This window comes from Oratosquilla oratoria, chromosome 9 (assembly GCF_046742065.1).
Source record: "Oratosquilla oratoria isolate Oo_2021 chromosome 9, ASM4674206v1, whole genome shotgun sequence".
NCBI lineage: Eukaryota > Metazoa > Arthropoda > Malacostraca > Stomatopoda > Squillidae > Oratosquilla > Oratosquilla oratoria.
This window is the reverse complement of record NC_134785.1, coordinates 47,111,064-47,134,398: the sequence shown is the minus strand read 5'-3', so window position 1 is coordinate 47,134,398 and position 23,335 is coordinate 47,111,064. Positions and strand designations below refer to the sequence as shown.

The following is a 23,335-nucleotide window of genomic DNA, read 5'->3' as shown; positions in this document are numbered from 1 at the left end:
GTGGGATATGAGGAAAGCTTTTAGGAGCTGTCAAGATTTTTTACGAGAGTATTAGAGCTTGTGTCAGGATTAGAAATAGAGTGGTTTGATTGAAGGTGGGACTTTGTCAGGGATGTATTATGTCACCTGCCTGTTCAATTTATACATGGATGGGGTGGTGCAACGGTGGTGGGTCAGGGATTGGAGATGGTTAAAGAAAATGGAGGAAAGTGGGAGATAAGCCAGCTGATGTTTGCAGGCGACACTGCATTTGTAGCAGGATCAGAGTAGGGATTGAGGAAGCTAGTGACACAGTTTGGGAAAGTGTGTGAAAGAAGGAATTTGAAGATAAATGTGGGTAAAAGTAAGGTGATGAGATGCACAAAGGGAGAAAGTGGCAGCAGACTAGAAGCGAGTATTAAAGGAGAGAGACTGGAAGAAGTGGATATTTTTAGATACTTGGGTGCGAATGTGGCAGGAGAGGGAGGAGTGGAGGTGGAGGTAGAATGTAGATTGTGAGAAGCAAGCAAATGTCTTGGGGGGATTAAAAAGTGTAATGAGAAATAGACATTTAGGAATGGATGCTAAGAGGAGATTGTATGAAGGAGTGATTGTGCTGACTGCACTGTATGGGCTGAAACATGGAACATGGAGAGGAAGAGAGAAGGAGTTTGAATGTGTTTGAGATGAAATGTCTGAGAAGTATAATAGGGATTACTAAGCTGGATAGAGTGAGAAATGAGGAGGTGAGGAGGAGAATGGGGGTGGAAAGGGAGTTGGGAGGTAGGGTGGATGAAAGAGTATTGGGATGGTTTGGACATATGGAAAGAATGAGTGAAGAAAGACTAGTAAAAGAGGTGGGGAAAGCAGATGTGGAAGGAATGAACATGAAGGGTTGACCTAGGATGAGATGGATGGATGGGGTAGAAGGGGCTTTGGGAAAGAGGGGAATGTCTGCTGAGGAAGGAAGGGAGAGGACAGAAGACAGGGGTGAATGGAGAATGGCTGTATATGGATGATGATTTGATGCATGATGTGGAATGGGTGGGGGGTGAGGGAATATGTGTGAGGAAAATTTAAAGCAGCTCAATGGGATTTCTCCCCGTCTTCTCCTTTTCTGCATGAGGGGATGGAGAGAGGGGGTCGCCAATTTAATAAAGCAGCCTTGCTGTGGATGTGCTGTGTCTTGCGACACTGTTATTGACCCTGGGCAGTGGACAAGATGCAAGGATGAACTGTCATCTAGGAGGTGCCAAGATAAGAGGGAGGGAAGAGGGTGGAGGGGAGTGAAGTGTGATAGGGATAGAATGGGTGAGAGTGGTTTTTATGCCTTATTTTTTGGATACCTCCCTTATAAGGGGAAAAAAGGCCTTTGGTATATGTGTGTATGCATGTAAGACTATAACTACCATAATCTCATATGCTCATTTCTTTTATGACGCTATTCCTCTCACCTTTTGATCCCACAATTCATTGGCTCTCCTTTTCCTTCCCATCCTCCTCATCCCACACACTGTCTTTGCACATTTTAGCATTTCTCATTTAAACATACCCATTCTTCCTCTACTTCTGTTTCTCTTGTATCTTTCACTACATTTTGTACCTCTCTTAACTTTGCCTGCTATTTTTTTTTTTTCCTATTTCTCCTTCTTGTTTAATATGTCAGTGTTCATCACCTCTGCCCAACCTCTTCTTCTTTCTCCACATTACCTCCACTCAATATTCTTTCACCTGGTAATGATCAGACAATCTACTGTCCTCTCTTCTGAACACATTTACATCCAGAACTCTTCCAATCCAACTATTTGGTACCACCACATAATCCATTAATGCCTACTAAATCACCCTTTCACCAACCACCCAAGCCTACATGTACATATGTTCACATTTTATCTTGAACACTGTATTCACTATCATCAATTTCCTCTCAGTACACATCCCCAGCATCTCTCCTATATTATTCCTTCTTGCTACCCCATCCCTCCCCAGTACTCCATCTCCTGGCTCATCCCCTACTCTGGCATTAAGATCTCCAACTCTACTATATTCACATTTCTCCCAGAAGTCTCCTGACACTCATTTCAATCACTTAAAAGCAATCCTCTTTTCTTAATTTTCACACTAATAGGGCCATATGCACAAATATCCATATCTCCTCTCCCAGTCTCACTTTTGCCCATGTCATCCGAGATGCCACTTCCTTCCATTTCACTGTGCACTTCCATCTCATCAGTTACCAACATTGTCATTCTTGTTCCATGGCCTCTTGCCACTCTTGACACCCTACCTACTCTTATTCCCAAACTCACCTTTCCCTTTTAGTTTCATTTCACTTAATACTAACACATGTATCTTTCTTCATGCAAACATACTACTAATCCCTTCCCATTTGCTCTCATCCATGCACATTCAGTGACCCAGTTACTAGGGTTGGGTTGGAGTTTTACTCCCATACCTTCATATGCTTTTTCTCTTCTTAGGAGACTATATTTATTTTTTTCACTTTCAGATAAAAACTGAAGGATGAATTTCCAGAGTGATCTCTCACAATCTTCAGAGTACAAGAGTTTCCGCAGTAGTGTTCCCTTAAAGAAGTTCATTGTTGATGATGACGATTCAAAGGTTAGTTTTGTTTATCTTATCTTGCTAGTTTGTTGATGTAGTTAATGCAAATAATATATTCATTACTGTTGCATCTTGGTGATTCTTCATATGTAACTTCATTTATATGAGTTACAGGTCCAAAAAGTAATAGTGAAGGTAAAATACCAACACAGACTTGGGAGAATACCGGTAATGTTTGTATCAAAGTAACTTCTATCAGAGAATGATTATTTTATTAATTTATTTACATATACCAAAGGCTTTATCCCCCTTACAAGGGAGGTAGCCAAAAAACAAAGGCATAAAAACCACTCTCACCCATTCCATCCCCAACATACTCCACTCCCATCCACCTTCTTCCCTCCCTTTTATCTTGGCACTTACTAGATGATGGGTCATCCCTTCATCATGCCCACTTCCCTGGGTCAGAAGCAGTGTTGCAAGACACAGCACATCTACAGCAAGGCTGCTTCATTAAATCGGCAACTCCTCCTCTCTGTCCCCTCATGCAGAAAAGGAGAAGACAGGGAGAAATCCCTTCGGGCTATGTCAGTTTATTTCTCACACATACTCCCTCACCCCCCATCTCCCACCCACACCTAGACATTCCCCTCTTTCCCAGTGCCCCTTTTACCCCATCCATCCATCTCATCCTAGGTTGACCCCTCATATTCACTCCATCCCCCTCTGCCTTCCACACCTCTTTTACTAGTCTTTCTTCACTCATTCTTTCCATGTGTCAAAACCATCCTAATACTCTTTCATCCACCCTATCTCCCAACTCCCTTACCACCCCCATTCTCCTCCTCACCTCTTCATTTCTCACTCTATCCAGCCTAGTAACCCCCATCACACTTCTCGGACACCTCATCTCAAACACATTCAAACTCCTCCTCTCTTATGTTTCATGTTTCTGCCCCGTACAGTGCTGTTGGCACAATCACTCCTTCATACAATCTCTTCTTAGCATCCATTCTCAAATGTCTATTTCTCATTACACTTTAATCCACCAATCTACATTCTACCTCCACCTCCACTCCTCCATTTCCTGCCACATTTGCACCCAAGTATCTAAAACTATCCACTTTCTCCAGTCTCTCTCCATTAATGCTCACTTCCAGGCTGCTGCCACTTTCACCCCTTGTACATCTCATCACCTTACTTTTACCCACATTTATCTTCAACTTTCTTCTTTCACACACTCTCCCAAACTCTGTCACCAACTTTCTCAATCCCTCCTCTGATCCTGCTACAAGTGCAGTGTCATCTGCAAACAACAGCTGGCTCACCTCCCACTTTTCTCCATTTTCTTTAAACATTTCCAAACATTTCCAATGCCTGACTCACCACCCTTGCATTTACCTCTGGCACCACCCCATCTATGTATAAGTTGAGCAACTCCTGAAAATACTCTGCCCATCTTCCTCTTATTGTCTTCTCTTCCATTATCATCTCTCCATCTGTACCTTTTACCTTTTCTTCTCTACTTGATTTGCCACCTCTTCTCTTAATTTCTACCCAAAACATCTTTTTATTACTTTCAAAATTTTCTGTCATTTTCACATTTGCTCTCCTTTTTGCCTCTTTTATCTTATGTTTTACTTCTCTTCTCTTTTCTTTGTACCTCTCATATGATTCTCTCGTCCTATTTTGTAACCAATCTGTGAAAGCTCACTTCTTCTCTTCTACAACTTTCTTTGCTTCCTCATCCCACCACACACTATCCTTCCTTCTATTTCCTCCCATCTTCCTTGTTCCACACACCATCTTTGCACACCTTGTGACTCCCTCCTTGAACCATCCCCATTCCTCCACTCCTAATTCTACTCTATCCTTCACTCCCTCCCATTCCTCTCTAAGCTTCTTGTACTCCTTCTCCTTTTCTTTCTCATTTAACCTCTTCACTCCGGGGCACATCACATGTCTGGCAGCATTAGCTGCCCGACGTGTGATGTTGCGTCATAATAATCGCATTATAAAAAATAAAGTCAGTGCTCAATCGTTTGTTCTCTTTCACCCATGAATTTTGATAACCATAGAAAATATGATGAAGCCAGTTTAGAGAGAATGGAGGTTACGTAGATACGACTACAATAAATATAATCAAGACGCCAATGTTGGCATCATCGCGTACCCACTTGCTCCTCATGACGCCTACGTAGGCGTCACCGTATGGAAGTGGTTAAGCAGTTCACTCTAAGCACATCTCTATCTTCTGTCCTCTTCCTCATTCTCCATCTATCCTCCACTCTCAACTCACCTTCCACCAAAAAATGATCTGATATTCCCCCACTCTCCATAGAACATGTACATTTTTAACTCTTCGTGCTCTTCTGGTTACCACTATATAGTCCATTAATGCTCTTATCCTTCCATCCACCAGCCTCTCCCATATGTACTTATGCTTGACTTTCTAAACACTGTATTTGCTATCATCAACATCTCCACCATCAACTCTCCACTTTGATTTTTTCCTGGAACTCCACACTTCTCAACCACTCCATCTATTGGTTCATTTCCTACTCTAGCATTAAGGTCTCCCTATACCACTGCATTGACATTTCTCCCTAATCCCTCTATGTACTCATTTAAATCCATCCAAAAATTCTCCCTTTCCTCTACACTCTTCTCACTGCCAGGCTCATATGCACTTACAAAAACCCACATCTCCCTTCTCAGTTTCACCTTCATCCACATGAACCTTGAAGAAACCTCCTTCCACTCCACTTAATGCTTACCTATCTCTTCACTTATTAGTATTTTTTTTTATTTTCTTTTTCATTTTTTTTTTTAACATTAATGGGAGGAGCTGTAAAAATCAGGCATTTACTTCATATTATATGATTTTTTTTGTATCAATAGTCAATCATTGCTCCTCATCAACACCCATGCTTCCACTCAAGAGCAGACACTTGTTTGTCAGATTGGGTCTAAGATTTTTATTTCTACCATGAGCAGCTTCAGTTATTATTTTCACCACCATTTTTTCACATACAATAAATGACCAATCAGTAACCACACTCCTTTCTCCTCCTATTCCTCATCCACCTCTTCCTCTTTTTCATATTCCTCTTTTTCATATTCCTCCTCCTCCATGTCCTCCATTTCTCTTATGTCCTCCACCTTGTCTTCCTCCTCCTCCTCCTTCCTCCCCCCTTCCCTGCTATGAATCCCATTGCAGGTTCTTGTAGCCCTCTCCATCCTATCTGCTATGTTAAAGAAGGAGGCAAGATATCAAAACATGACTTGAAAACAGTAAGGAAAACTAACTGCTATCTTGCCACCTCTGAGTGGTGCTCCTGGGTAATAATGAGAGTGAGAAAGTGATGGAGACTGACAGTATGTTCAGTTACAATGTCTCCTACTAACTAATAATAACTTAATTGTTCTGATTAACAACCCTAAGTCCTATGGCAGTGGTGTGCAATAATTGTGGCAAAAGATAATGATATCTGGAAGTCCAGTGCAAAGATGGGGTAGCACAGCTTGGCAGCACCCTGCATGGGGAAAGGGCTAGAAAAGGTGCCTTAAATGTAGCCTCCCTGAATGTAATGAGGCAGTAGGGCCACCCCCATCATGATCACCCATCATGTAGTATGAATGATATTAATGATGACAATAATAACAAAACAACAACATGGAGGGAGCAACAGTTCATCTGAAACCAAAGTTCCTCTGTTGCACTCCTGACTAGCCCTACAACACTTTCCAATGGATAAAGTGAAGAAGCCCTCCTCCAAACTCAAGAGCAGTTTGCAGCTGTAACGTCATAGCAACTACTCACTTCCACTTCTTCGGCACTACTTCTTGCTATAAGAGATATTGAATTCCCAGGCCTACACAGCCCTACTAACCACCAATTTTTCCCATACCAAGGAAAAGTGAAACCAAACTTGGACTACCACATATTTTTGGTCTTGAAGTCTATTAACAATGAGTTGGTTACAAAGAACTCCCCATAATGTTTGGTCCTAAGGAGAAACCTTAACATCAGAACTAGTATCAAGGGTTCAATATGAGAAGGCGAAAGCCCTAACAACCCTGGCAGACACCCAAATTAAAATGCCACATAGAATATGTAACATTAATGTGGGAGTAGTCCATGTTTCATCTTTATGATATCACTTGGAGAAATATGAAATGGAAAGAACAGTGAGATTATCAAAAGTAATAAAAGTATATAGAGTTAAGAAAACTATAGATGGTACAAAGATAAATACTTCAGCACTATTGGTGACCTTACTTGAATGTATATTATTTAAGATATGAAATAGAGAACTACTATCATACCCATACCATTGCTTCGACTGCCAGTGCTTTGTACACACTAGAGAATGATGTCACTGCATAGAAGTTTATCAGAACAAAAACATCCAGAGCTCCCATTATCTAAAAATGCTCTAGTTTCTACCTCCATACCTAGCAAATGAATTCTAACTATAATAGACAACCCTCCTTTTGAACCTAATCTTGAGATTGAAAATATTACTAATTTTTCTTCTGATCAATCTATTCTATTTTCCTTAGAATGAATTAAGTTTACATCAACCCTCCTTTGTTGAACTTCCCCATTTTGCATGTGAAGAATAGTAGGATGAAACATTTTACATTTGTCATAGTATTTTCTCCACTTACAGTTCCTAGCAATATGACCTCCTCTTAAACACCCAAAACATGAGTTTAAGGAATGCAGTATTTCCATTTTCTCATTATGAACCTTGGTATTCAGGTCTTAAAGTTATCTATTACATGATCTCCTTTGTAAACTCAACAAGATAACCTATTTCTTCCTACGCTAATTTCTTAAGTTTTATTAACAGTAATGACCCTATCTATTGTTTTAGATTTGGATTTTTGTTTAACAATTGTAACTTGTTTACCAAATATAGGATTTACAACTATTCTAACTTCTACAAATAAAACTAAATCACTGAACTTAACTAATCTGCCCTGCTTATTCATGATGTTATTAGCACATCTATGCCATCTATCTTGCAAATTAAAAGTTAACTTTACACCCAATTGAAAAAATCTCAAAGGGACCCATGGATTTTACCCAAAATTGTCAGGTCACTGATTCACTCCAAACTTACCCCAGAGGGCATGCTGGCAGTGACCATCCAAATTTGAGCCTTTTTTCTGATTTTTCACATTTTTGTCTCTGGCGCCCATACCTTTGGCCTGAGTGGTGTCTGAGTGGAATCCACGTGAGGTCTGATGGCCCTCTACTTGTGGGTGAGATGGTGGGTGAATTGGAGCAAGTGACCAAGATGACCTCAAGGAACCCACAGATTTTGCCCAAAATTGTCAAGTCACCAATTCGCTCCAAACTTACCCCAGAAGGAGGGAGTTGGGCACAGTGCACTGTGAGGTAATTGTGTGCAACCTGGACCCAAGTGAGTGCTGGTAGCAAGCATCCAATGTTGAGGCCCCCCCCAATTTTTCACAGTTCTGCCTCTGGTGCCTGTACCTTTAGCCTGGGTGGTGTCTGAGTGGAACCCACATGAGGCCTGGTGGCCCTCCACATGTGGGTGAGCTGGTGGGTGAATCAGAGCAAAAGACCAAAATGACCCCAAAACAAAAAAATCTCAAAGGAACCCATGGATTTTGCCCAAAATCATCAGGTCACTGATTTGCTCCAAACATACTCCAGAGGGAGAAAGTTAGGCACAGTGCACTGTGAGGTAGACATGAGCAACCTGGCCCAAGGGTGTGACAGTGGTGACCATCTAGATTTGAGCCTTTTTTTCTGATTTTTCACATTTCCACCTCTGGTGCCCATATCTTGGCTTGAGTGGTGTCTGAGTGGAATCCACACAAGGCCTGGTGGCCCTCCACCTGTGGATGAGATGGTGGGTGAATCTCGTTTAATTTCCAATTTTACCTCTGCAGAATTCATCTAGTTTTAATTTTACCTCCACTTCTAAGGAATCACCAAGGGCTCAAACATACCCATCACTGATTGTTACTAATAAACAGTTGCTGCAATGTAGATTTCTTCACACCCTCCTCTTTGTAAACTCCCAGGTTTACAACACATTAAACAGAACATTAATCACTTTTTTACATACTGTATAATTACACTTGTAACCCTAACACATGTAAAATGAATAGACATGAAGAAAACTGTAATAAGGAGAAGAAAAGATAGAATAAATTACGACAGGCAAAGAGACACTCAATTCTTTTCCCATAGGCAGGGTGGCAGCCTAATGTATACATAATCACACTTATAACCATAACACATGTAAAATGAATAGACAAAAATAAAGGAGACTGTAATAAGGAGAAAAAAAAGAATGAGTTACCACAGACAAAGAGGCACTCCATTCTTTTCCCATAGGTAGGGTGGCAGCCTAATGTATACATATTTTTTCAATTCAATAACCAAGAACAAACTTCAAAATGAACCTTCTAACTTTACTACATCCCTACTAACTTCCTTATTAGTGAAACCATGAACCAATAACAATGACAAAAAGGCACACATATATGTGTGACAAATTCCAATGTATCAGACCACTTGATACTGAAACAAGTAACCACTGCACTTATGAATTTTTGTTTAAAATTTCATATTGACTTAACATTCTAAATTTGAATTATTATTTCTAAGATCATTACTAGTTTAGTTATGGGTGTTTCAAATTTTTTTCTTCCTTTCCTACCTTTAAATGTTCTCATTAATCCATTCCTACTATACTTAATATCTACTATTTTACTAAGAGGCCAGTGACATCTAGCTGTATTGACATCAATCATTAATACAATATTCCCAACCCTTGCATTTTTTTGCTTTGTTGTCCACTTCTCCCTGCACTTCTCCCTGCACTTCTCTCTTCTTCCCTCCCTGCACAAAGTAAATACTCCTGTCTCCATCTCAGCCAAAACTGCTTAGCCATTTACTGAACTTGTTGCCATCTTAATTTTGAATAACATTCACCTTCTTCAATATGCATTGTTGCAGGTGAAGTCCCCATACTTAGGATGCTAGCTGGACTAATTGGCTTTAGGTCATCATAATCTGATGAGACTACATTCAATGGCCTACTATTAACACAAACCTCAACTTCACAGAATACAGTTGACAATGAATCATTGTTAAGAACCTGTATTCCCATCACAACCTCTAAAACTCTTGTTATTGAACCTATTATCCTCTTTTAAACACCTCCAAATTGTGAAGCTTCTGGAGACATGAATTCCCAGTCAGTTTCTTTGTCCAATAATTCCCTTGATATGTTGTAGTCAGTGTCATGCTAGCACCTACAAAATTAGTCCCCCGTCACATTTAATCTTTGAAACTTGTCCTTTCTTAGCAATTAATCTCCTAAGAGCATTAGTTAAAGAATCAGCTGACATGTCAGCAACTACCTCCAAATGCACAGCCCTAATAGTGAAGCAAGTAAAAAGGACTCCCCATATCTTATCCTCTTCAATATGAGTCAAATTCTCACGTGTGGCATTGGATGCCTAATGTACATGTATCACACTACTCGCATTAGAAAATATAAAGTCACTGCCGTATTACTTGTTCTTTTTCACTCTGAGTAATAATAAACACAGAAAATGTGAGCAAACCAGTTCACAAAATTCAGCACCCTCTTAAACCCACTCTTGCCTCATGATGCCTATGTAAGTGTCATTGTATCGAAGAGGTTAATCTGAATTCTTCCTCTTTTTACAAACATTGGCCCAAAACAGTCCATCCCAGTAACATAGAATGGTGGTTGAATATACCATGACCTATCTACCGGTAAATCACCCATTTGATGTTCTAATGCCTTTCCTTAAATCTTTTACAGATTACACAATTACTTAGTACTCTCCTAACAGCTGGGTTCCCTTTTACCACCCAGTATTTAGCTCTAAGTTGTCCTAACACATGCTGTCAACCCATATGTCTAAACTTAACATGAGTGTCTTATATAAGTAAATCTGTAATGTGACCCTGTAAGGTAAAATTATAGGATGTTTCTGGTCATAATCCAAATCTAAATGTTCTAGTCTACCTCCCACTCTTAATAATCCCTCAACTAGAACCAGCTTCAATTTCTTTAAACTACTTTGACTTATCATCTTACCTTGTTCTAAACTGCTTATTTCCCTGGGAAATTTCTCCTTTTGGTATCACATTATTACTTGCATCCTGACTTTATTTAATAACATCACATCTAACTCAACTTTATTTAAACTCCTCTAAATACTGAAATAATTGTACAAAATGGCAATAGCTCTTATTAACCTTTTCCAGTTTGAATAATGACCAATAATCTGTTTCATATGTGAGTAATGTTTTTCTATTACTTCCATTTTATGTACCTTCTTAACCTCTACCATACGTTGATGCCTACATAGACATTATGAGGCGCAAGTGAGTATACGAGGATGCTGGTGTTGGTGTCTTGATTGTATTTATTTTGTAGTTGTAGCTGAGTGACTCCTGAATTCTGTAAACTGGTTTGATCACTGTTAGGAGTACTCCTCACTCCCAGTCCTCACTCCCATCCTCACCTCTTCTCTGGCCATCCCACAACCTTACTGACCCGCAAGTGGGTGCATGGGACATGCTCGCATCCCCAGCCATGTGACTTGACCTAGAGCTTCCTTGAGGCCCACAAGTGGACAAAGTTTCCTTGAGGAAATACGTGCAGCTCACCAGCCTAAGACGGACCCTGTGAGGCGTGAACACTGAATCCATTGAGGAATGCCTACCCTCTGTCTTCGTGAGTCACAGACATCAGAATGTTTTGGTTCCAACTTCCCCACACATCACACTTGACCTCACACCAATTAGGAGCACGGGTCATGACCTGCTCACATATATATATAAGAACTGAATGGATGCCGAAGATTTAGATCGCCTTGGAGCATCATATGTGAGCCTCGCTTGCTGCTCCTTCCTAATCTCCCCTCATCCCGTGCAAGCAGATCGCCTTGGAGCATCATATGTAAGCCTGGCTTGCTGCTCCTGCTTTCTTACCTCCTCCCCCCATCCCCTTCAAGCAGATTACTTGAGGACACAAAACACAGTCGTCACCTCCCTCACCGTCTTGTTACCCCCCTCACCGTCTCGTTACCCCCTCCCCCCCACTGGCACCCAACATTCATTGTTAAATAAAACCTACTCTCCGTCAGAGTTTGCCTCAACCAACCTAACATTTGGCTGCCTGATGTGGGGCAAGACTACCAGCCTAACATTTGGCTGTCCAATGTGGGGCAAGACTACCAGCATAACATTTGGCACCCAATGTGGGGCAAGACTACCAGCATATCATTTGGCACCCAATGTGGGGCAAGACTACCAGCATAACATTTGGCACCCAATGTGGGGCCCCTGATCCCCAGCTCTGCTGCTTGACAGCCACCACTGACTGCTGCCAGCTACCACTTGATCTGCCAGATTGTCTGCCACCACTGTCTGCTGTTGCCGTCTCTTACTGCCAGGTCATCTACCAACTGCCAGTTTGACTCCATACACACTCACCTACCACAGGTATCTGCTGCTGCTCGGCTTGCAGATCAACTGCTACCACATGTCTGCCAGATTGACTGTCACCATTGGTCTGCCAGATCACCTGCCACAGTGACTTCCAGTTTGCCTACCAGGTCTGCTGTCTGCCAGGTTGTCTACCGACTACCAGGCCATCTGCCGACTGCCAATTTGACTCCCTACACTCACAGCTGCCAGATCAACTGCTGCCATTAGTCTGCCAGATTGTCTGCCAGTGACTGCCAGTTTACCTACCAGGTCTGCCAGGTTGTCTGCCACCTGCCAGTTCGACTGCCTACATTCTCGCCTACCACAGGTATCTGCCATCATTTGTCTGCCAGATCGACTGTGGCCACTTGTCTGCCAGATTTGCTGCCACTGACTGCTACCACTTGTCTGCCAGATTGGCTGCTGTTGACTACTGCCACTTGTCTGCCAGATTGTCTGCTACTACTGCCCACCAGCTCAACTGCCATTGCTGCCTGCCATGCCTGCTGACTGCCAGTTTGCCTACACTCTTGCCTATCCCAGGTATACTTGTGGCTTACCACCACCCCCACTTAATCATTTAGCAAACTAGAGCTGTGAGCATCACCACCTTGACTTACCCACATACTTAGGGGAGATCACAATGTCCTGCACCTTGACTCCGATAAAGTTAAATGACGAGCAGCCTCAACTATGAAGTCTACAATCCCCTGGGTGGCTTAATGTCCCACCTACTAACTACGACCATTTTCAAGTGTCTGTCTTTTAAGGGAGATGTAACCATGCTCCAGTGCCACTATATAATGTGATTCCAGGACATGTTTCAGGTATGAGATCCCCTGAGCAGCCTCCTGAGATGCACCAACTTCTTCGACATCATCCCTGTGGCAAGCAGACCACCACCTGCTGTTGCCCCTGCAGTCTGATGGCTAGCTCTACACCCCCCTTCAAGTTCTGGCCCAATTGTGAGGACAACTCCCTTGATAATTTCTTGTTGAGACTACACGACTTAACTTCCAGCCTCGCCTTCTGTGGGTGTGTGTTAGAAGTAGACCTCACTCCCATCCTCACCTCTTCTCTGGCCGTCCCACGACCTTACTGACCTGCAAGTGGTTCTATGGGACACGCTCACATCCCCAGCCACGTGACTTGACCCAGAGCTTCCTTGAGGCCCATGGGTGGGACAAAGCCTCCTTGAGGAAACACATGCAGCTCACCACCCTAAGATGGACCCTGTGAGGCCCCCAAAGATGACTAACTTGCACCTCTGCCAACCATGTGATATGAATAATGGATTCATTGAGGAATGCATATCCTTTCTCTTCGTGAGTCACCAGCGTCAAACGTTTTGTCTCCGACTTCTCTCACATCACACTTGACCTCACGCCAATTAGGAGAATGGATCATGACCTGCTCGTGTATATGAGAGCTGAACAGATGCCAAAGATTCAGATTGCCTTGGAGCATCATATGGCCTGGCTCACTGCTCCTGCTTTCTCATCTCCCCTCATCTCTTGCAAGCAGATCACCTTGGAGCATCATATGTGAACCTGACTTGTTGCCCCTGCTTTCTCACCTCCCCCCATCTCCTGCAAACAGATTGCCTGGGGACACGACTTGAAACACAATGTTGACCACCCCCCCACCAGCACCCAACTGTGAATGAAATGGTAACTACTATCCAGAAGGCAAGCAAGAAATACATTCCCACAGGTTACATGAAAAAAAATCAACCCCGAACTACACACATGAGAGCCACCTTAAAGGAGAAAAAAAAAAAAATAAATAAATAAAGAAAAAAAGGAAACACTGAAAGTAATATCAGGATGCACCAAAACCACCCCAATTGGACACTGCATACAGAAACCAAAATCCTCCCTATAGAACACCATATTAAAACACTAAGGCATTAAAACAGCATGGACACAGAATAGGCCTATTTGCAGATTGAAACTGCCCCAGATGCAGCCACCGTACAGAAGACAGAACACCTCATGCTACAGTGCCCTACACTAGTAATCTCCAGACAACAACACCTTCCTTGAGTGACTTATGGTTCCACTTGGAGGCTGTTGTGGCTTCCCTGAAGGCTGCAGGTCTTCTGCAAGAAAGACCAGGGGTGACAAAGTGATTGATCAATTGATTGATAGAATACCACATGAAAATGACAGGAACACAGTTTTATGCCATAACCCTTAACACCACACATCCATCACACCTCATCTCTCAAGCACCACCAACAGAATGCGACAGAAAAGCTACACCAGCTGTATACTACTCAAATATCTATAACAACCTACCACCCGTATCACACCAAATGCACACTCGGATCACTGAACAAGCCCTTCAAAAACAAACCACCAAACCCAGTACTCCACCAACACTGGCACACTTGCATTTAGGATACCATCCAGTGTTGAAACAATACTAACACAGAATAGGCCTGGCCACAGATTCTAACTCCCCCAGATGCAACCACCACACAGAGGACACAGAACATACTACAATGCCCCACACTAACAATTCCTAGACAACAACACAATGTATCATCCCTGGGTGGCTTGTGAACCTGCCTGCAGGTCATTGTTGGTTACCTGAAGGGTGTGGGTCTTCTGCAAGAGAGACCAGAGCCAACAGATTTATTGATTGATTAATCTTCTAGACATTAGCTTTATCAAGAAATCACTCCCCTGACAGGCAAGAAACACATTGGCATGACTGCATTCTGGCCACCCAGCACTAAAAAATACCAGCATATATTTTGCTTGGCCACAGATTCATAATGATCACTCCCTTGACAGGCAAGAAACACATTGGCATGACTGCATTCTGGCCACCACCCAGCACTAAAAAATACCAGCACATATTTTGCTTGGCCACAGATTCATGTTGTCCAAGATGCAATCACCACATAGAAGATACTAAACACCTCATCTTGCATTGCCCCACTTTCACTGTCCAGACAGCTGAAGAACATATCCTCCTTGAATAGTATGTGGGCCAAGCTAGATCCTGTAACCAGTTACCTTGGGGCTGTGGATTTCCTACAAGAGTGACCTGGGACAAAGGATTCATTGATCTCCATCTAAAGGTGTAGCTTGAGGAGCTGGCACTGGATCCCTGGACCAGGCATAGGATATCTCTTTCAACTTTGTATTTACCACATGTTTTCAAATAAGGAGACCTGACAACTGATAACTCCTTCCCACTTTCTACTACAGTATAAGCTGGTGACAGGAATTGCCCCACACTAGTACAATACAGACACAAGTGCAATGTTTCTGTCCAGGAAGGGCCTAAGGGCCTGATGACCATTGCCAACCACTGTAAAGTTGTGGGTTTACAGTTATGAGAACAAGTTGAGGCAACAATTATTACTATTACATGAGGCAACAATTATTACTATTGTTTGGCATATAAAGTGTGGTTGAAGCCAGGGTGACTCATCCCAAAGGTACTGAGATGGGAGGGGGTCTTTTGGCATGGGTGTGTGTTTTGGCTCAGCCACCCTCTTTATAAGGGGAGTCATAGCTTTTGTATTTGAAAAGAGTAATGTATTTATAGGTGTGGAAGCTGTATGATGCTGGACCAAGGTCAGTGCGGTGCCCTCTGATATGTCTTCCTCCTGTCAGTGGAACAGCAGATATTTATTATAAGCAGATTCTTCCATTAACTGCAAAAGGATACAGAGTTATAGCAGTGAGTAAAACAAAAAATTTGTAGTTAGAATTCATAAATGTTTTGATGTGAAGTAGTTTTTATACATTCATATGATTTCTTTTTCTAGATTAACCATAAAAGCCCTACTGGTAATTGATACCTTGGATTGAATCTGGGACAGACTATTTTTACATATACAGAATCCTTAGTGTGAAATACTATTTAGCCCTTCCACATTTGGGCCTGACAGCTGGAACTGGCTTACTAACATCACTTCATTATATGGCAACATCCCTCCTCATCTACTTCCAAAAGAATTACAGAACAGACAAGAGTAAAGTAGAGTAAAGAATGGAGATTGCAGAATATATTTTCGGGTTGTGTCATTCCTTCATCGATTCACAATCTCTCCATTCACTTCTCTCTTTTGCACTCTTTCTTCTTTGCATGAGGAATGTCTGTTGAACAAAGAAGGGAGATTGCAAAAAATAGGAGTCAGTCAGTCCTTTGCCCCAGGTGTCTCTTACAGGAGACCCATGGCTCCCATGCTGTGGCCATTGGGTAGGCCCATAAGTCATTCAAAGAAGAAATACTGTGTGTTTGTTTAGGAATTGTTAGTGTAGGGTATTGTAGATTAAGATGCTTTGTGTTGTCTGTGGGAGTTGCATCTTGGTCAGATTCATACTATGGATAGACCTATTCTGTGTTAATACTTACCTAGTTGTATTTTATGGGACGGGAGCTATGCTTGTTGTGACCCATTTTCGTATCTCTCCACATCCAGTTTATTCTTGAACTTGTGTATAGTTCTGGCATTCACTGGTTCACTGTTTATTTTGTTCCAGACATTGATCACTCTGTGCAGAAAACTGTTCTTTTTCAGGTCTCTTCTGTAACTATCCTTCTTTTGCTTCTTATTGTGTCCTCTTGTTTCTCTCTTGTCCCATTTCAATAGGTCATCACTATCAAGAGCTTCCATCCCTTTCATAATTCTGAAGATGGTCAACAAGTCGCCTCTTTCCCTTCTCTGCCCCAATGTTGACAGCTGTAATTTCTCCAATCTTTGTTCATATGTCAAATTTGATAGTGTGGGTGCCATCTTTGTTGCCGCTCTTTGAATTCTTTCTAATTTCTTTGTGTTTTTCTTTGTGCTTGGTGCCCACATTGATATAGCATATTCTAGTTTCAGTCTTATCAATGTAGTACAGTAAAACCCCGATTATCCGAAACGAAAGGGGGGAAGCCTCTTTCGGATAAGCCGATTTTTCGGATAATCCAGATTTATCAGAAATATATTTCGTGTTGACATACTTTGTGTGTGTGTATTTACCTAGTTGTATTTTACGGGAAGGGGAGCTATGCTCGTGGGGTCCCGTCTTCATATCTCATTTTATCTAAACTATTTTTAAATTCATGTATTGTTTTTGCACACACCACTTTCTCATCTAACTTGTTCCAACTGTCTATTGCTCTGTGAGGAAAGCTGTTCTTTTTCAAATCTCTTCTATAGCTGTCTTTTTTTATTTTCTTTCCGTGTCCTCTTGTATTTCTGTCATCCCATTTTATCAGATTCTCTCTATCAGTAATTTCTATGCCTTTCATGATTCTGTAAATAGCTATCAAATCTCCTCTCTCTCTTCTTTGCTCTAGTGTCTGTAGTTTAAGTTTTTGTAGTCTCTCTTCATATGATAGTTTTGAGAGTGTTGGTGCCAGTTTTGTAATTGCTCTTTGTATTCTTTCAAGTTTTTTTATACATTTTTTTGTACTTGGTGACCATATCGTTGCTGCATATTCCAATCTTGGTCTTATCAGGGTGATTAGGATTTTCCTCACCATTTCTTCATCCAGGTATGTAAATGCCACTTTGATTGTTCTTATTAAATTATAAGTTTCTCCAAAAATCTTATTTATATGTTTCTCAGGTGACATATTATTCATAACAATGACTCCCAGGTCCTTCTCATTTTCTACTTTTTTTATTCCTTCTTCTCCCAAATTATATGATCCTGTTATTCTGTTTTTGCTTTTTCCAAATTCCATTATACTACACTTTTTTGTATTGAACTCCATCTCCCACTTCCTACTCCATTCTTGTACTTTATTTAGATCTCTCTGTAGTGATTCACAATCTTCTTCAGTTTTCACTCTTTTCAGTAATTTTGCATCATCTGCAAAGAAGCTCATATAGCTTTCAATTCCTTCATCCATATCATTAATATATATAGCAAACATTATTGGGGCCAGAACTGTTCCCTGCGGGACACCGCTTATTACTTCATTCCATTTTGAGTGCTGATCTCTTATCACTACTCTCATTTTTCTTTCTTGCAAAAAGTCTTCCATCCAATTTAGCAATTTACCTTGTATTCCTCCTTCATATTCTAATTTCTTAAGCAACTTCTTATGTGGTACTTTGTCAAAAGCTTTTTTTAGGTCTAGAAATGCACAATCAGCCCATCCATCTCTTTCTTGTATTATATCTATTAGCCTTGAATAGAAACATATTAAATTGGTGACGCATGATCGTCCTTGTCTGAATCCAAATTGCCTTGGATTTAGTACGTTGTTTTTTTCCAAGTATTTTACCCATCTACTTTTGATAATTCTTTCACATATTTTTGCTATTGTACTTGTTAGAGAGACTGGTCTATAGTTGGTAGGTTCTTCTTTATTTCCTCCTTTATATATAGGTACTATATTTGCTTTTTTCCAATCTTCTGGAACTTTTCCTTCTTTTAAGGAACTGCTTATTATGCTATGTATTTTGTCTGCCAGTTCATTCCTGCATTCTTTCAGAATCCAGTTTGCTATTTCATCTGGCCCATGCGATTTTCTGACATCAAAATTACCCAAGTGTGTCAATATTTCATTCTTTGTTACTTCTATTTCTTCCATAGGGGGGACTTTTTCCTTCCACTCAATCTCTTCAGGTTGTATATTTTCCCTTGTAAACACTGATTTAAAATGTTTGTTCATAATTTCTGCCATTTCCATTTCCTCAGTGTATTCAACTCCTCCTTGTCTTAATTTCTCTAAGTCTTGTTTGTTTTTCAGTTTATTGTTTACAAATCTGTAGAATAGTTTTGGTTGATCTTTACACTTTTCTATAACATCTTTTTCATATTTTCTTTTTTCCTCTCTGCACTTTTGTACATATTCATTTCTATAACCAGTATATATTTTCCATTTTTCAGGTCTTCTGTCTTTTTTCCATCTGTTCCAGGCTTTGTCTCTTTTGTCCTTTAACTCCCTACAACTTTTGTTGTACCAGCATTTTACATATTCTTTTTCTTGTTTTTGTCTTGGGACATACTTTTCCACTCCTTTGTAAATTTTTGTCAAAATATTCCATTTCTCTTCCACTGTTGTTTCTTCTTTGTATATTTCTTCCCAGTTTTCTTGTTGGAAGAATTCTCTTATTTTATCAAAGTTTGTTTTTTCATACATCATTCTTCCTTTTCTATATTGTTCATTTCTTTTCATATATTTTTCTTCATTAAGTTCCAGTTCAATCAATATGTGGTCACTTTTACCTATTGGTGTTTTATATTCAATCTTGTCCACTATTCTAGGTTCAGATGTAATTATTAAGTCTAGCCTCGATGGTTCTTCTTCATTTCTATACCTAGTGTTCTCTTGTATCCATTGTGTCATTGAATGGTCAGTAATCATCTCAAGTAGAGCATTTCCCCATGAGTCATCACCACTCTTTACTGTCATTTCTTCCCAGCAGATTTCTTTGCAATTAAAGTCGCCCATCATAACTATTCTTCCTCCGTCTTCCATTATTTTAGTTAATGCTATCTTTGTGTCCTCTAACATACTTTTATGTTCACTCTCCTCCCATGAGGCTGTTTTCGGAGGCACATAATTGATCACAAATTTTCTGCTCTTCTTATCTCGGTCTTCCACTTCTATCATAATCATCTCTACTGTATTCTTTCCATATATGACACCTTTCACGTTTATATCCTTCTTAGTCAGGAACATAACTCCACCCCCTTGTTTTTTCTCTCTGTTTCTAATCCAATAATTGTATGTATCATGTCCTACACTGTTGGGTGGTAGTGGGCCTTTTAATTTTGTTTCTACAATTCCCATTATGTCCGGTTCTTTTTCTTTCAAATAATCATTCAGTTCATTCAATCCTGTTATCAATCCATCTATATTTGTGTAAGACACTCTTAGTTTTCTGCCACTTCCATTGTATTCTCTGTTTCCCTTATGTTTTTCTTTAGTATGTCGAACTGCTTTATTTTCATGTTCACTACTCTCCAATAGAATCTCTCTTTCTCTGACTCCGTTCTTTCCTCGTTTTTTGCCTTAGCTTCAATTCTTTTCTGCTTTTCTGCCTCTCTTTCCTCCTTATTCATTTCTCTTTTTATCCATACCTTTTTATATTGATCATTTGTTGCTAGTTTCCCTGTCTTGGATAGAATTTTCTCTGCTGTTGTTTGTGACCTGAATTTAATCTTAATTGGTCTGGTCTTATCTGTACTATATTTTCCGAGTCTGAATTTTTCCTCAATTTCCTTTATAATTTCTGGTTCATCTTCCTGGACTAATTTTAATAAACTGCTTACTCTTTCATTTTCCTCCTTGATTCTTGCAGTTCTATCTGGGTTATGTTTCTCTTCCATTCCTAATATAATTATACATTTCTTTTTGTCAGCTAATTCTCTTACTATATTCTCCTTCTGTCTCATCACTTTAATAACTGAGTCTTCATTGTGTTCTTTCAATTGCTGTTTGACTATGTCAGTGAATGAAACCTTATTCCCTTCTTGAGTTATTCTCCAATTTTTAGCTTCTGTAGCTAGTTTCTCTCTGTTTTCATTACTATTCTTCTTCAATTTCTCATTCTCCTCCTTTACATTTCCTAACTGTCTTTTTAGGTCCTCTATTTCTTCAGTTAAGTTTCTGTTAGCCTTCTCTAGTTGTTCCAACCTTTCAATTCTTTGAAAAATGGAGTCTACGTTACCTAACTTACGCTCCAAGTCCTCGATCACCTTATCAACTCTCTCCTCTAGTCTTATCAGTCGGGGGGGGGGGGGGGGGGGGGGGGGGGGGGGGGTTGTGTCCCCCCCACCCTCTTTAAATCCCTGGAACATATTCTCGTCACTTTCTTCTGTATTGCTCCTCTCTATACTTCTAATCTTTACATTTTTATTAGACATTTGATCCTCGCTAAGTCTTTTGTTTACCTTCCGCTTGTCTGGCTGGGCAAAGTCTACTCCCTCCTCATTTCCTTCCATTTCCCTCAGTAATCCCTCCCCTTTTCCTCTTTCCCTACGTTCCCACTACTCCACGAGCAATTTCCCCCCCACCCTGCAAAAACACTAGGCACTTCTCTTTGCGTTGGGATCCACAGACTTCACTTTTCTTCAGAACGTCTTCTAAGCCGTCCATTCGTTGAAGTGTGTGTGTGTGTGTGTGTATTTACCTAGTTGTATTTTACGGGAAGGGGAGCTATGCTCGTGGGGTCCCGTCTTCATATCTCATTTTATCTAAACTATTTTTAAATTCATGTATTGTTTTTGCACACACCACTTTCTCATCTAACTTGTTCCAACTGTCTATTGCTCTGTGAGGAAAGCTGTTCTTTTTCAAATCTCTTCTATAGTTGTCTTTTTTTATTTTCTTTCCGTGTCCTCTTGTATTTCTGTCATCCCATTTTATCAGATTCTCTCTATCAGTAATTTCTATGCCTTTCATGATTCTGTAAATAGCTATCAAATCTCCTCTCTCTCTTCTTTGCTCTAGTGTCTGTAGTTTAAGTTTTTGTAGTCTCTCTTCATATGATAGTTTTGAGAGTGTTGGTGCCAGTTTTGTAATTGCTCTTTGTATTCTTTCAAGTTTTTTTATACATTTTTTTGTACTTGGTGACCATATCGTTGCTGCATATTCTAATCTTGGTCTTATCAGGGTGATTAGGATTTTCCTCACCATTTCTTCATCCAGGTATGTAAATGCCACTTTGATTGTTCTTATTAAATTATAAGTTTCTCCAAAAATCTTATTTATATGTTTCTCAGGTGACATATTATTCATAACAATGACTCCCAGGTCCCTCTCATTTTCTACTCTTTTTATTCCTTCTTCTCCCAAATTATATGATCCTGTTATTCTGTTTTTGCTTTTTCCAAATTCCATTATACTACACTTTTTTGTATTGAACTCCATCTCCCACTTCCTACTCCATTCTTGTACTTTATTTAGATCTCTCTGTAGTGATTCACAATCTTCTTCAGTTTTCACTCTTTTCAGTAATTTTGCATCATCTGCAAAGAAGCTCATATAGCTTTCAATTCCTTCATCCATATCATTAATATATATAGCAAACATTATTGGGGCCAGAACTGTTCCCTGCGGGACACCGCTTATTACTTCATTCCATTTTGAGTGCTGATCTCTTATCACTACTCTCATTTTTCTTTCTTGCAAAAAGTCTTCCATCCAATTTAGCAATTTACCTTGTATTCCTCCTTCATATTCTAATTTCTTAAGCAACTTCTTATGTGGTACTTTGTCAAAAGCTTTTTTTAGGTCTAGAAATGCACAATCAGCCCATCCATCTCTTTCTTGTATTATATCTATTAGCCTTGAATAGAAACATATTAAATTGGTGACGCATGATCGTCCTTGTCTGAATCCAAATTGCCTTGGATTTAGTACGTTGTTTTTTTCCAAGTATTTTACCCATCTACTTTTGATAATTCTTTCACATATTTTTGCTATTGTACTTGTTAGAGAGACTGGTCTATAGTTGGTAGGTTCTTCTTTATTTCCTCCTTTATATATAGGTACTATATTTGCTTTTTTCCAATCTTCTGGAACTTTTCCTTCTTTTAAGGAACTGCTTATTATGCTATGTATTTTGTCTGCCAGTTCATTCCTGCATTCTTTCAGAATCCAGTTTGCTATTTCATCTGGCCCATGCGATTTTCTGACATCAAAATTACCCAAGTGTGTCAATATTTCATTCTGTGTTACTTCTATTTCTTCCATAGGGGGGACTTTTTCCTTCCACTCAATCTCTTCAGGTTGTATATTTTCCCTTGTAAACACTGATTTAAAATGTTTGTTCATAATTTCTGCCATTTCCATTTCCTCAGTGTATTCAACTCCTCCTTGTCTTAATTTCTCCAAGTCTTGTTTGTTTTTCAGTTTATTGTTTACAAATCTGTAGAATAGTTTTGGTTGATCTTTACACTTTTCTATAACATCTTTTTCATATTTTCTTTTTTCCTCTCTGCACTTTTGTACATATTCATTTCTATAACCAGTATATATTTTCCATTTTTCAGGTCTTCTGTCTTTTTTCCATCCGGTCCAGGCTTTGTCTCTTTTGTCTTTTAACTCCCTACAACTTTTGTTGTACCAGCATTTTACATATTCTTTTTCTTGTTTTTGTCTTGGGACATACTTTTCCACTCCTTCTTTGTAAATTTTTGTCAAAATATTCCATTTCTCTTCCACTGATGTTTCTTCTTTGTATATTTCTTCCCAGTTTTCTTGTTGGAAGAATTCTCTTATTTTATCAAAGTATGTTTTTTCATACATCATTCTTCCTTTTCTATATTGTTCATTTCTTTTCATATATTTTTCTCT

At 40.0% G+C, this 23,335-nt stretch overlaps 1 protein-coding gene across 6 annotated transcripts in view; it reads left to right on the top strand.

Annotated features, from left to right (window-relative positions):
- The window catches only part of LOC143028370 (maspardin-like), a 67,462-nt gene that overhangs the window by 13,753 nt on the left and 30,374 nt on the right, over positions 1-23,335 (top strand). For 3 of the 6 annotated variants that reach the window (XR_012966725.1, XM_076190346.1, XM_076190345.1), the window contains exons 2-3: positions 2,489-2,601; positions 15,629-15,763. Coding sequence is in view for 5 of the 6 variants with exons in the window: in XM_076190346.1 (XP_076046461.1) it covers positions 2,503-2,601; positions 15,629-15,763 (234 nt within the window). In the remaining variant the exon portion in view is untranslated. Of the gene's footprint in view, positions 1-2,488; positions 2,602-14,010; positions 14,192-15,628; positions 15,764-23,335 lie in introns of all 6 variants that reach the window. The other 3 variants (XM_076190350.1, XM_076190348.1, XM_076190347.1) reach the window with 2 other exon arrangements.